This window comes from Mustela nivalis, assembly GCF_964662115.1.
Source record: "Mustela nivalis genome assembly, chromosome: 6".
Classification (NCBI taxonomy): Eukaryota; Metazoa; Chordata; class Mammalia; order Carnivora; family Mustelidae; genus Mustela; species Mustela nivalis.
In genome coordinates this window covers 137,923,292-137,938,920 of record NC_139025.1, presented here as the reverse complement: position 1 = coordinate 137,938,920, position 15,629 = coordinate 137,923,292, and the positions used below count along the sequence as shown (strand labels likewise).

General features: G+C 35.6%; 1 protein-coding gene and 1 pseudogene across 2 annotated transcripts in view; one reads left to right on the top strand and one right to left on the bottom strand.

The window, feature by feature from the left end:
* The window catches only part of LOC309867647 (myocyte-specific enhancer factor 2A-like), a 1,299,761-nt pseudogene that overhangs the window by 728,036 nt on the left and 556,096 nt on the right, over positions 1 to 15,629 (bottom strand). The gene's annotated exons all lie outside the window — the stretch shown is intronic.
* LOC309867650 (myocyte-specific enhancer factor 2A-like) overlaps positions 1 to 15,629 on the top strand; it is a gene marked incomplete at its 3' end in the record, with an annotated part of 92,086 nt that overhangs the window by 24,972 nt on the left and 51,485 nt on the right. The window contains 1 exon segment of the mRNA XM_082736708.1: positions 11,704 to 11,907. Within this exon segment, the coding sequence (XP_082592834.1) occupies positions 11,704 to 11,907 (204 nt within the window).

The window sequence follows — 15,629 nt, the reverse complement described above, 5'->3', positions numbered from 1 at the left end:
AGCCTGCTAATGATCCCATCAAAGACTTTCTTCATTTCTCTTAGAGTATTTTTTATCATGAGCATTAAAAACAAAAAAAAAGTTTTTTAGAAGTTCTGTCTTTTTAGTTATGTTGCTCACATATATTGTCTGCTTTTCCTCCATTAGACTCCCTTAGCATGTTAATTAGCATGTATTGCTGGTCTGATCAACATTTTTGTTAAATATGAGTAGTTTTGATGCTTCCCTTTTCTCTTCAAACTGTGTTTTTTTGCCATGAAGTTTGCCTTGTAAATTTTTTTTGAACCAGGCATGATGTACTGGGAAAAGGAACTGCAATAAAAAGACCTTTACTAATGTGGTGGCATGAATGGGGAGAGGGGAAGTGTTCTGTAGTCTTCTGATTAGTTCTCAGTCTTTTAGTGAAGCTGTGCCTGTGGCCTGTAAACTTTATACCTGTTTCTCAATCCCTGCCCCCCATCTTTAGGTGGGACAGAATGGATAGAGGGGTTTAAAGGTGAATATTTCCCTTTGCTCATGTTAAAGGCTTGATGGAGCTGGAGCTGGATATTTCCTTTTCCCTAGGTTACTTGGGCTCTGCTGTCATAGAATAGTTTGTCTTGAAGGCAGGCCTTGTAAAGAACAGAATGTTCTGGTATATTTTAAAATGATCACTTTTCCCATATTCCCTGCTTAGAAGCACAGAGGGATTTTTCACTGATCTTTACTGTGAGAACGTGAGAGGCATAAAACTCACAAAAGTGTATACATGCACCCCAAAGCCCAAACCCTCCCCCCCCAGGAGTTTTTAACTTTTATATTTGTCTTCTCTGAGACTTCAGGAATTCCTCACTTACAGTTTAGGTTTTTTTTACCTTGGTATTTCTTTTTGTGATAGTTTCTGCTGTGGCTCTGGTATTTTATGATTTTCTGTATCTGCCCATCTGTGTCCAATTTGGAGAGCAGAAATTGCTCTGCGACCTCAGTAGTGGGGGATCTAAAAGAGTTGTTGATGTTCAGATTGCTCAGTTTGTTTACACACATAACATGGAGTGTAAATAACATGCTGGGTCAACCAGGAAATCAAAGAGGAAATGAAAAAATACATGGAAATAAATGAAAATGAAAGCACAATCGTCCAAAATCTTTAGGATTCAGTGAAAGCTGTTCTGAGAGGGAAGTTTGTAGCAGTGCAGGACTACCTGAATAAAACAAGAAAAATGCCAAATAAACAACCTAACCTTACCCCTAAAAGAGGTAGGGGGAAAATAAAAGAACAAAGCCAGTAGAAGGAAGGAAATAATCTAGCACAAAAAGAAATAAAATAGAGACTTCAAAAAGCAACAACAACAACAACCAAGAAAGATTAATGAAACTAATAGCTGGCTCTTTGAAGAGAGCAACAAAATTGATAACCCTTTAGCCAGACTCATGAAGAAAAAAGAATAATCAAATAAATGAAAATATATGTTTATAAAAAAAAATAAATGAAATCATAAATGTAGGAAGAGAAATAACAACTGACACCTCAAAAATGTAAAAGATTATAAGAGAATATTGTGAAAAATGGTATGCCAACAAAATTGGACAACCCGTAAGAAATAATTAAATTTCTAGAAACATACAACCTACCCAAACTGGAACAGGAAGAAAAACAAAAACAAAAACTGAACAGAATGATTATTAGCAATGAAATTAAATCAGTAATCAGAAACTCCCGACAAATAAAAACACAGGATCAGATGGCTTCACAGATGAATTCTACAAAAGATTTAAAGAGTTAATACTTATCATTTTCAGAGTATTTTTTAAAACTAGAAGAGGAGAGAAGGCTTCCAAATTCATGCTATGAAGTCGACATTACCCTGATAACCAAAACAAAATAAAGGCACTACAAAGAAAGAAAAATAACAGGCCAATATCTCTGAATGAACATCGATGCAAAAATTCCTCAACAAGAAGATATTAGCAAACTGAATCCAACAATACATTTTAAAAAATCATTTACCATGATGAAGTGAGATTTATTTCAGGGATGCAAGAGGGGTTTGTATGGGTCATTATTCACAAATCAATTACTGTGACATACCACATTAATAAGAGAATGGTGGAAACCATCTGATTATCTCAATAGATGCAGAAAAAGCATTTGGCAAAGTACAACATCCATTCATGATACAAACATTGAACGAACTAGGTCTAGAGGGATCATACCTCAACATAATAAAAGCAGTATATGAAAAACTCATACCTAACCTCTTACTCAATGGTGAAAACCAAAGTTTTTCCTCTAAGACCAGGAATAAGACAGGAATGTCCATTCTCACTACTTTTATTCAAAAAGACATCTAAATTGGTAAGAAAGAGGTAAAGCTGTCACTCTCTGCAGATGGCATGGTGTACTGTATGTAAAAAACCCTAAAGACTCCACTAAAGAAACTCCAAGAACTGATAAATTCAGTCAGTTTTAGGATACAAGATTAATATACAGAAACCTGTTATATTTGTATACACAATAATGAAGTAGTAGAAAGATAAAGAATACAGTCACACTTTAAATTACACCAAAAATAATAAAATACTTAGGAATAAATTCAACCAAGGAAGGGAAAGACTTCTACTTTGAAAACCATAAAACACTGATGAAAGAAATTTAAAAGTTACCCAAACAAATGTAAAGATACTTCTTGTTTATGGATTTGAAGAACAAAAATTTTTCAAATGTCCATACTACCAAAAGTAATCTAGAGATTTAATGCAATCCTTTTCAAAATACCAACATTTTTCACAGACCAGAACAAATAATCTTGTAATTTGTATGGAGCCACAAAATTCTCCAAATAGCCAAAGCAGTCTTGAGAAAAAACAGCAAAGCTGGAGATATCCCAGTTCCAGATTTCAAGATATACTGCAAAGCTGTAGTAATAAAAAACTGTGCTATTGGCACTAAAATAGATGTATAGATAATGGAACAGAATAGAGAGTCCAGAAAGAAACCCATGCTTATATGGTCAATGTGCAATAAGAGAGGCAAGAATCGACGATGGGGAGAAGACAGTCTCTTCAACAGATGGTGCTGGGAAAACTGGACAGCTACATGCAAAAGAATAAAGCTGGGCCACTGTCTGAAAACATACACAAAGTTTAAATGGATTAAAGATCTAAATGTGAGACTCAAAACCATAAAATTCCTAAAAGAAAACACAGGCACTAATTTCTTTGAAATCAATTGTAGAAACAGTTTTCTAGATGTCTCCTAAGGGAAGGGAAACAAAAGTAAAAATAAACGATTGGGACTGTATCAGAATAAAAAGCTTTTGCATAGCAAAGGAAACTATGAACAAAACAAGGCAACCCACTGAATGGGACTTCTCCCATCTATTTACAAATAAATATTTAAATAAATATTCATATACTTACAAATGAATATATTTGTAAATGATATATCCAACGGGGGTTCATATCCAAAATATATAAAGGACTTAGATCAATACTATAAAAAAACAAACAATCTGATTAGAACATGAGGCAAAGGACCTGAATAGACATTTTTCCAAAGAAGACCTCCAGATGGCCAGCAGACACATGAACAACATCGCTAATTATCAGGATAATGCAAATCAAAACCACAATGAGAGATCACCTTAATAATCTGTCAGAATGGCTAGAATCAAAGAGACAAGAAATAACAAGTGTTAGTGAGGATGTGAAGAAAAAGGAACCCTTGTGCACTGTTGGTGGGAATGCAGATTGGTGCAGCCACTATGGAAAATAGTGTGGAAACTTCTCAAAAAATTAAAAATGAACTACTTTATGATCCAGGAATCACACTGCTGGATAATTTGCCCAAGGAAAACAAAACCACTAATTCACAAAAAAAAAATTTATATATCCCTATGTTTATTGCAGCATTATTTATAGTAGCCAAGATAAGGAAGCAAATCAAGTGTCCATTGACTGAAGAGTGGATAAAGAAGGTAAAGATAAAGAAGATATTGAGATAAAGATAAAGAAGATATTAAAAAAATTATATATAGTATATATATACACACATACATACATGCAGTGGAATATTATTCAGCCATAAAAAAGAATGTAGATGGACCTAAAGGGAAAAATGCTAAGTGAAATAAGGCAGACAGAAACATAAATACTATATGATTTCACTCATATGTGGAATTTGAAAAACAAAACAAATGAATAAGAGACAAAATAGACAAATACAGAGAACAAACTGGTGGATGCCAGGAGGCAGGTGAGGTGGGTAGGAAATAGATGAAGGGGATTGAGAGTATACTTATACTGATGAACACGGAGTAATATTTAGGACTGTTGAATTAAAAAAAAAATTCAACAGTAAAGATAGACTGAAATACATTGCATGTAAGAATCTTTGCAGGCACTTGGGATCTTAAATATAGATGGTCTTTGAGATATGGTGTGCCACCCTTGTTAAATTCAGAGAATTATATGAGTCCCAGATTTGATAACAAAATCCAGAAAACTATTTAGGGTAAAACAAATTTGTCTCAATTTATAAAGGTAATGAGTGTTTTTTAGGTTAGGCTTTTAGTCCTATTTTTTTTTTTCTTTATAGTGATGGTAGTACAGGAGTAAAATAATTTAAAATTTGTGTTTATTTTGGCTACATATCACTGAAATAGTGATACTTTAAGGATTATTAAAATTTGACAATAGTTAGAATAAAATATCTAATGTGTTTGATGGAATTTATAAACCCATTTCATGATGTATTCAGAATACTGAAGGGGAAGAATCTACAGCCAAGAATACTCTATCCATCAAGACTATCATTCAAGGGCACCTGGGTGGCTCAGGGGGTTAAGCCTCTGCCTTCGGCTCTGGTCATGATCTCAGGGTCCTGGGATTGAGTCTCCCATTGGGCTCTCTGCTCAGCAGGGAGCCTGCTTCCTCCTCTCTTGCTCTGTCTGCCTCTCTGCCTCCTTGTGATCTCTGTCTGTCAAATAAATAAAATTTTAAAAGAAAAAGATTATCATTCAAGATACCATTTTACCTTTAAGTGGGAAGAGTTTCCCAGACAAAAGTGAAGATTCATGACCCCCCTAAACCAGCCCTGCAAGAAATATTAAAAGGTACTCTTAAGTGCAAAAGAGAGACCAAAAGTGAGAGAGGACAAGAAAGGATGGGGGGAATTCTTAGTAATCAAGGTAATGAGGGCTGCATAAATCCTGATTCACTCAACATAATTTCCAAAAATAATCCACACAGAAAAGCATGAAGAACAAATACAATTGTATGAAACCTACAACTATGGTGCAACTAGAAAGCAAATGATGTCCAAATTTGTTTTAGCTTTAGGGAAATATTACCAACTTACAGTGTGCTATTTTTTCTTTAACTTCTGCAGGTCTTTCACATGAGCAAGCATACTTAAGGAAAAACAGTGTGAAAGGGAGAAGAGACTTTGTGAATATCTAAAGTTGATTTGAAATCATTACTAAAAAAAGGAAGTCTATTCTAATAAGTACAAAAATTCTGAAAAATACTACTTGTAGGTCAAACAGACCAGCGGTAAAGGACTTAAAATTTATGTGATATTTAAGGAAGTGGTCTTGGGAGGGTAATTGTTTGGGGGCTTTTATAAAGGAAGACAGAGGTAATCATTTGGAAAATGTTTTTTGAATGGAAAAGAAGGGAAGAGATAATGAAATCCTTCAAGATAAATTAAAAAAAAAAAGTACAAAAAAAGATATTGAATGATATCAGAACTCCTCTCCCTCCTGCTGCTCCCTTAAAAAAAGCTTCCATTAAAGAGACCATACTGAATAATCCATCCTCCCACTGCCAGTACTTTCCATTGCAATTCATTGAGGCCAGTAATTTTCACATATACAATCTACTATAAAGAAGAAAACAGATGATTTATAGCTGTTCAGGTGAAGTTGTTGTCCCCAAACAATGGAAAAGTGGAAAAAACCTGTAAAATGATAACTCCAAGCTGAAACCATTCTCCATAAATAAGTGTTTAGAAATGTGACAGATGAAAAAAATCATTATTCAGAATTTGGAAATACTAAGAATAGATTTCAATTTTTTCCAAAGGTATAGATGAAACAAAGTGATTAAATTGCATAAAGAAAAATAAAAAGATAGCATTATATCAAAACAAAGATTAAATTACACAGTGACCACAGAAGACTAGATTCAAGTGAAATCTTAAAAAGATTACTGAAGGAAAGCAGGAGATAACTAAGTGAATGGAAATGAGATAAGATTGTTCAGGGGGTTAGGGAGAAGGTGTTTGAAAAGGGAGGTAGATTAGAAAGGTCCAGCTTACATATAATTCCTTGGAGCATCTCACTGTGCCTGCAAGTTCAGAGAATATTGGGAACATGTCAGATGGACACAGAAGATAGCATAGTGGATCTCTCATTGGTAAAGTCAAAAACAATTTAAACATCAAAAGAAAAAAGGTAATGATTATAATGCATTGAATAATGGACATGAATGCGTAAATGCATACATGGAGGAAAAGCAAACTGTCTTATAAAATGCAATTAGTAGTAAATGTAGATATAATGTATTATGAAATTAGAAAATCCCTATTTGACAACCACCATAGTAATTTTTAGGCAAGAATCGTGAATGGATTAATGGATCAGTTAAACTTTGATAAATAGGATATTTACATAGAAATTTTATCAAATACTTACTAATTACAAGGGGGAAAATAGTAACTTTATAAGGGAAAAATCTTGACAGACTCTATCTTAACCAAGTTAACATTACCAGTTGGGACAAATAGATGTCATGTGGATTTTCATGAGAGAGATTGTGGACAGAACATCACTTCTAAGTTGTTCCTGCCAAAAATATAGTCTAAAGGTAATCAGAAAGAAACATTAGACAAAGTCAAATTGAGAGATATATGACAATATAAATATAGCCTGTATTCTGCACAAGTACAAAGGTCCTGAAAGACAAAGACTGAGGAAATATTTCAGATTAAAGAGGTTGCAGTTTTCAGAAAGCAACAGCTAATTCTGGATTGGATCCTGCACTAGCAGGGGGAAAAAGGAAATTAGGAATAATTGAGAAATTTGAATAAGGTTTGTAGATTATAGTGCTATATCCTTGTTTTCTGATTTTGATAATTGTGTTTTTCTTTGTTTTTAAGAAAATATTTAGGGGCAAAGGGACCGTATAACCTCTACTTTAGTTTGTCCAAAGGAGTCAGGAAAAAAAGTGTGTGTGTGTGTGTGTGTGTGTGTGTGTGTGTGTGTGTGTGTCTTTTATTTAGGGAAGGCAGTCATGGTAAAATGTTAACAGTTGGGGAGTTTGGTTGAAGATAAATGAAAAATGTGGAATATAAAGTTAATTTTATGTTACTAATTTCATATAAGCTGCTAGCAGTAAACCAGTGTTTTAGACTAAATGCTATAGATAAAATGAAAAAAGACTTTATTTATGAAAGTTGAAAGCGAAATATTAATATTTCTAGTTTTCAAAGTTATGTCTTTGGGGTCATCCTTGAAATATAAGTGTGTTCTTGTACACATTTTTCTAATTACTGGGGAAAGCTCTTTTAGACCTGTAGTTGAAAGACCCACGGATCCCCTTACCCAAGAATTCAACACTGCCACAGGATGCAAACAGCAAGAGATTCTTTATTGTAGCGCGGGCACCTGCCTGTGGTCAGCAGCTCCTGCTAGCTGAGCACACCAGGCTGGGGTGGTGCAGGATTTTTATAGACAGGTACATACAAGTCCCGGATGGGACGGGGCCGATTGGCTGACAATTTGAACATTTGAAAAAGGGCATACTTGGTGTTAGTGGATTGGCTTTGGAAGACCCCCGCGCGCGAAGAAAAACGTGGGAAGGGGAAACAAAGAGGGGAAGTTAGACCTTATTACTCAGCAGAAAGACATCCTGTCTACGTGACTATGCGGCCCCCTGCCTATGTGGTCAGGTATCAGGCCATATTTTATGAGAAGGCTATTTGCAGGGAATGCCATATCTTGCTAAGAAACAGTTATTATGAAACTACCAGCTATCATTGTGTTGGGGGAGCCAAGCGGTTACAGAAAGGCAAAAGAGCAGTTAATTCATTGACACTTTGGGGAAAGGGTCTTTCATAGTAAGTTGGAGGAATAGAGAGGACATTGTTATAAATCGAGTCCCTTCCTCTACTAACTCCTTCTTTCACCTTGAACTTCTTATTGCTAACTTAGAAGAAATATTTTTGAATAAGTATTTTTGGAAAGGATAATAGGGACTGGCATACTCTTTTTACTGATAGTGAACTATAGTTTGTTGTTGTTATTTTACTGATAGTGAACTATAGTTTTTTCTTTTGTTTTGTTTTAAGATTTTCTTTATTTGAGAGAAAGAGATAGAACACGAGCAGGGGGAGAGGCAAAGGTTGAAGCAGACTCCTGGCTGAGCAGGGAGCCTGATGTGGGGCTTGATCCCAGGATCCTGGGATCAAGACCTAAGCCAAAGGCAGATTGAGACACACAGGCACCCCTATAGTTTTTATTTTAACAAATTTTCTCTAATCATGCTTAATGGATATTGTGAAGCCGCATTACTTGTCTCAATTTTCATGCTTTTTCATAGCTCTCTTAATTTGCAAGCCTTAATTTAGAGTAAGAATTATTCTTGGAATAAATACTTTGTTGATTGTCATTTTCTTTCTCTTCTTCAGTATTAGAAGTATGGGAAAACATTTCTGACTAAACCTTTGCTAAACTCAGAATTTTAGTACAGCAGGTACATCTAGGTGCATCTCAAAACATAACTGATTTCAAGTTCAGTGTTTTAATAAGGGTATTCTTATATTCATTATATTCTTAAAGTGGTATGATACAAGGCCAGGATTCTAAGAAACAGTGTCACAATCATTAATGAAAGCTTAAAACTCTCTAATGACAAATATTATGTAAACAAAGTTGATATATTAGTGGGAAATTTGGGAAAGTATTTGTAAAACATAGTTAATATAGCTAAGGAGCTTTTACTTAGATAAGTAAAAAAAAAAAAAAATCACAAAGTATGAAATGGCCAAAAGATGGGCAATATAGAGAAAGCAAATCCCAAATGACAACAAATATAAGAAAAATATATCTAACAATTACTAGTTAGGAAATGCATCTTAAAGAAATGAGATTTTTTTTTTTAAGATTTTTATTTATTTATTTGTCAGAGAGAGAGAGAACGAGAGCGAGCATAGGCAGAGTGGAAGGCAGAGTCAGAGGGAGAAGCAGGCTCCCCGCAGAGCAAGGAGCCGGATGTGGGACTCGATCCCAGGACGCCGGGATCACGACCCGAGCCGAAGGCAGCTGCCCAACCAACTGAGCCACCCAGGCGTCCCAAGAAATGAGATTTTTATTTTACATCTATCATACTAACAAAACAGTTGTAACATTTATATGAAAAAATTATGAAAGAGTCCATTAGTATACCATTTGACATAGAGGCATATCCACAAGGTGTGGTTGAATGACTAAAATAAAATAAAGAGTATTGATAGAGTCCCTGTTTTATCAAATGCTGACAAAATCCCTTATTATGTATACATGTATATATGAATATGGTTATATGATCTTGCATAAAAATGTGGAATGAAAAGTACTAAGTGAAAAACACTGGTTAAGGGGTTTATTTTGGCTCAGGGGAAAGTAGGGAGGCAAGTATAAAACACTATTTCCATATATATATGCACTTATATAAAATATATATTTGTGTATTTATATTGTAAGGATTTTTTTAAGATTAATTAATAATAGATTTACTTTCACAAGGTGAGGAAAGGAACCATTAGGCACATGTAGTGTTAAGAGTGTTCCACAAGGAGGGAAAATAGAAAAGTTCCCAGGGAGGAAAGTAGCTGGTGGTTAAGGAAGACACACACACATGCACATAAGCACACACACAGACACATGAATGAGGCTTACTGGATGTAAAGGAGAGTGATGGGAAATAACTTCAGAGAGATAGTTTGAAGCCAGATAATTTATTTTGTTTACTTAATGAGTTTGGATATTACTTCCAGTGCAGAAAAAAAGCTCTAAACTTCTACTTAAATAATGGGATGTATGTTTTAAAAATATCACTTGGGTTATCCAAAGGATACAAGCATAGTCATTTGAAGGGCACATGCATGTCAGTGAGGGAAGAAAGGACCTGAGAATAGACTGTAACAAAGGGGTGAGGTAAGTGGACTGCAGGACTGGATGCAGGTTAAAGAATTTCTGGAGAGAGGATACAAAGCAGGAGAGCTAGATAGGAGGCAAAGTGGAATACAAGAAATTGAGATTTTGGAGGTGATGTTGATGAAGTTCTAGAACCTAGATGAGGTTCGGTGGGCTGAGGTCTGGTGCCGATGACCAAGAAAGAATTCTTGAGACATCTTTGGTGCAGAATGGTGGTTTATTAAAGCACAGGGACAGGACCTGTGGTCAGGAAGAGCTGCTGCCCTGGGTTGTGGGGATGGCAGGTTATATAGCCTGTGGTTGGGGGAAGGTGAGGGGGAGAAAGGTTTCAATGGAGTTTTCATATGCTAAGGAGGGCCTATAAGGTGCCAGGATGTCCCAGGCCTACCTGAGGCCTTGCCCTGGCGACTTGATCAATGTTGTCTTTAGACCAGCCATTAACATTAAGATAGTTGGGAGACTTTTTGGTGGGGTGTCACAATCCTGCTCTCAATCGTCTTTGTTAGTGAGATTTAGGACATTTGGAAGCCAAGGGAGACTCCTGTCTAGCAGGATTGTGAGCTCTGCAAATTAACCATTTGCTTATTGTTCATGCAGTCAGGGCTGCCTGAGGGATGCTACACATATACTGAGCGGGAGCAGATGGAGAGGGGGGTGCAAGGCACCAGCTTTTGCTTTGTCTTCAGCCAGCCTCATGCTCCCTCATCAATGTGATTATTGGTGGTGGCAGAGTTAAAGGTTTGACAGTAGGAGTGGGTGTTTAACATAGGGTGGATGTGGATCATTTGGAGGTTGGGGATGTTTTTGCAACGATTTTTTTTTTTTAAACTGGGATATTGAAATCACCAGTTATACAAGTAGGGCTAGAAAGGGAAGTACCAGGTGAAAGATATCAGTACATGAGGGGGTCACATGGTGCCCTTCAAGAGGACAGTTATTGAGTGGTTTAAGTTTCATGGTGTGAGCTTTAAAATACCTGGGGCTTTTGAAGGGGAAGGAAGGAAAAATAACTTGTAAGATAGAATACGGAGCAAAAAGGACTTACTTATCTTTCCCGCTCTTGAGCATAGTAGATGTAATATTTAAAATAGACCAACAAATATTGGTCTCTGTTTGAGAGGACTTCAGGTGACAGGTTTCAGTTGGAAACTGGAAGAATATTCAAAGAAAAATTTGAGGACACTGGGGAATTTGTTGACCCTAGACTGTGAATTTTACACTGGATGATAAGGGCCCAGTGGTCAACTGTGTCCTCTTGTTTTTTGCGTTCTGCAGCAGACTGGCAGCCAGGGATAAAGGAAAACTTCTTCAGGAGAGTGCTTTCTGAGGAATTAGAAGTTAAACGTGGAACACTAGTCTTGCGGCAGATGGGGGAGTAAGAGGCTCATGTGGAACGTGAGGCTACCAACCTTTTTCAGCTGTGGAATCTGACTCAGGATTAAAAGAGGCCTCATCTTTAGATAGCCTGTATTCAAGTACTGCTAATGCTTTTACTAAAAATATACCTTTTTTTTCTTTGATCGTCTAGGTTACTTTTACAAAGAGGAAGTTTGGATTAATGAAGAAAGCCTATGAACTTAGTGTGCTCTGTGACTGTGAAATAGCATTCATCATTTTCAACAGCTCTAACAAACTGTTTCAGTATGCCAGCACGGACATGGACAAAGTTCTTCTCAAGTATACAGAGTATAATGAACCTCATGAAAGCAGAACCAACTCGGATATTGTTGAGGTAACACATATATCTAGTAATGCCTGAATTGCAGACATGATTATTTCTTTCCTTTAGTAACTTTTAACTGTTCAGATTGCTTCACATCCACATTTCAAATCCGTTGTATATATATATAAAATACATAAAAATATTTAAAAACATATATTTTATTATATATATATATAATTTATTTTTTTCTCCAAATCATTTCCTGGGATGATCTGATTATTGTATAATAATGTATATATATTTTTTATCCAAATAATTTGTTACAAGGATCTGATTATTGCTCTGTCATGACCCACTTAGGCTATATACATATCCTGTTTATTGAGACAAAATTAGGCTATTGTACTGTGTAGAGCAGTATAATACAGCATTTTATCTATGATTATTTTGTATGCATTTTAAAGTTAATATTATAAGAATCTATATCACTTGGGATAGTATGAAGTTACACTGTTAATATGCTTTAATCATTTCGTTGTATCAGTGACTACCCACAATTTTAAACACTAATGAAATGGAAGAAAATGACAAAAATAATACTTATATTTTGTGAATATTATTTTAGTTGTGGGGTGGGGAGAGATTCTTCACTTTTTTTTCCCCTCCTTATCTGTTGTCCTTCAGTATTTCTAATAATTCTGCCAACCTAATTAAAGTGAAAATAAAAGGAATTTTTTGGAATTATTTCCATCTTACTCAGAAATAGGTTTTAAAGCAAAACCTTCAAAAAGGAGAATCTGTATGCCTTCCCCTATAATTCTTTTCTGCTGTAAAATATTTTTATAAAAGATAATTTTCCATTTATATTTCTAATGACATTTTAAATTAGCTTAATACTTTTGTCTTTTTTGTTTACATTTAGAGATTCTGTTTCATTTTTATTCAAAAAAGGAAATTTTTTCCCCTACTACTTCAAAAGTTACATACTTTGGCTTAGTTTTTATATTAGAAGACTATTTCAGTAAATTAGGGATTTCCTTGTGAAAATACTAAAACCGTGTGAAACGATGCGGAATTAACCACAAAGGAAGAAATGAAATCCTAATGTAGATTTTATATGAGTAATTAAAATTAAGATAAAGATTCTTTAACTATTGTAGTGTACAGGAAGCTAATTTACCTGCCTCCACTGATGAAATGCATTTTAAATTTCCTCTATACCCTATTACTCTACTGCAACCATTCATTTTTGGACAGTAATTGATTTAGTTTGTTACTGCGGGGGAAAAAATCTGCTACTTATAGTTAAAAAAATCCTCTGTTACTTTTTAGCAGTTAATCAGTTGTTTGCAGTGAGAAGTAAAAGCATCTTCTATTACAGCTACAACTCATCTCTGTTGCTTGTTCCCCACAGTTTTATTTAAATGGCTCTTTGCTATGAACATCCCCTGAAATGTGTATGAAGTGTTCGATTTTGCTTTTGTGGTTCACTTCAGTTAAACAACATGGTTACGTAGCCAAACCCCTTAATGCAGTTGTGATTGTATCAATTTTAAGTTACTTTATATTAGCATTTATGGTATATCTTAATCACTTATGTGCGGTATAAATTAGACCCTTTCCCTATTAAACCATAATTCACTTTGAATTATGATTTTGTAAATTATGAGATCATTATTCAGGTAATCTTTTATCAGAGACTTCATAACTGGATTCCCTTGAAATGGAGAATATCCCTGGTGTGTTTAATTTAAAATGACATCTTATTTTAAAAATCTTTGTATCTTATCAAACGCTCCACTGCCTAAGTCAAAGAAATAGAGTTGACATTAATAATGCCAACAAATAGATAGTTCAAGCTAGTTTCATTGTAGAAGGCAACCACCTCCTTAACCCTAACTACTCTGCTCTTTCATTGCAGCAGTAGTTGTTCTTGGCCCCTGGAAGTTGAGGGTACTTCGCACAGCCTAAAGTTTACTTCCTTAGAGAATATGAAGAATATAGTCTGATTTAATCCTCACAGAATTTTCAAACTACCTCAGTCTTCATCTCTGTTGTGGTCAGCAATCAAAGTGTAAGAGAGTAAATCCCAAACAATTTTTAGCAGTCTCCTATATTACAGTTTACTTTAGTGTGAAGGGAAACTTCGCAGGTCAATTATCAATTGGGAGTTGAATGTTTTCTTTTTAAGTGAATTTCTTAGATACAAGTGAACATGAATATTATGTGGAGTTCTGAATTATATAAATACAGTGGGTAGAAGACATATTGGCTTATAAGGGATAAATTTGTTGGTAGGATAAATTATAAGGCTGAATTTACTTTGTATGTGAAGCTGACTGAATTAACCTTCATTATAAAACAATGGTGGTTATCCTAGATACTCTTTCTTCCACATATAAAGGTAATGGAACTGCAGCCTCACTAGTGGTGTGTCTGTGTCTGAGTTCCTTTTATCAGTGGTGGTGATGGCTTATACTAAGGGAGCTATGAAGATTATTGTGAACCAAACTAAGATTATAGGATAAGAATAATGACAGATATATATAGAACTTCCTATGGGCCAGGCATTTCCAAGTGCTTTACAAATATCTCATTTAAAGATACTGTTAGAATACCATTGTAAGTATTTTTTTCATATAGTGTTTCATATAGTTTCCTTTCAAACAGTTGTAGTCATTGGAAGCACATTTTTGTCTATTTAACAGAAATATTCAAGGGGTTCCTGTGTGCCATGGAGTCTGCAGAGTGATGTTATTTAGTGATTTCTGACTCAGGCGCCAAGACTATTCTTTCTACACATAGTTTTGTAAACCAGTGAGATACACTTGTACCAACTGAAGATTTTTTATCTGTGAACGTCTAACAAATTGGTGTAATGTTCTGGGTGGCTGAAAAGCCATCTCCTGTGACTGAGTTCATCAGCTACAGTAAATGGAAGCATAAGTGACTCACTTTGGAGTGTTTTCTAATGCAATACGGTTGTCAGTGAGACTAACTGAAAACTTTGAGAACAACCTTCATAAGGCCTCTAACATGAATTCATTTATTTCCTATTGCATGTAAGGTGATGAAGTTCCAGAACCTAAGTCAGGTTCGGTGGGGTGAGGTTCGGAGCTGACGACTAAGGAAAGAATTCTTAAGACATCTTTGGTGCAAAATGGTGGTTTATTAAAGCATGGGGACAGGACCCGTGGGCAGGAAGAGCTGCTGCCCCAGGTTGTGAGGAGTGGCTGGTTATATACACAGGAGTTGGGTAGGTGAGGACAAAGGGGTGTTCAGAAGGGCTATTGGGGCAAAGAATACTATCAGGATATTGAAGGCTTAGTTGCTATCAAGTAAAGACAATTGGGAGTCTCCTGGTGGAATGTTACATTCCTGCTATCAAGCATCCCTGTTAATGAGATTTAGGTTTAGAAGAAATTTAACTTTATTTACTTTTCCTTCTACCTCTGCCTCCTTCGGTTTTTTATGGAGGGGAGGGTGATCTTAGGGATTGAGGAACTGTGTTCTGTGTCTTTGGAAATTGAGAAATTGATAAGGTAACTTCTTTGTTGTAAATCTCAAGGACATTTGCAAACCAAGGGAGACTCCTGCCTTGCAGGACTGTGATCTCTGCAAGTTAACTATTTATCGTTTTGGGCAGTCAGGGGTGCCTGAGGAATGCTACACATATGGAGGGGAGCGGGTGAAGAGGGGGTGCAAGGCGCCAGCTTTTGCTTTGTCCTCAGCCAGCCTCCTGCTCTCTCATCAAGTTACTCTTTAAGATAAGTAGGATTTTACTTTCTCCC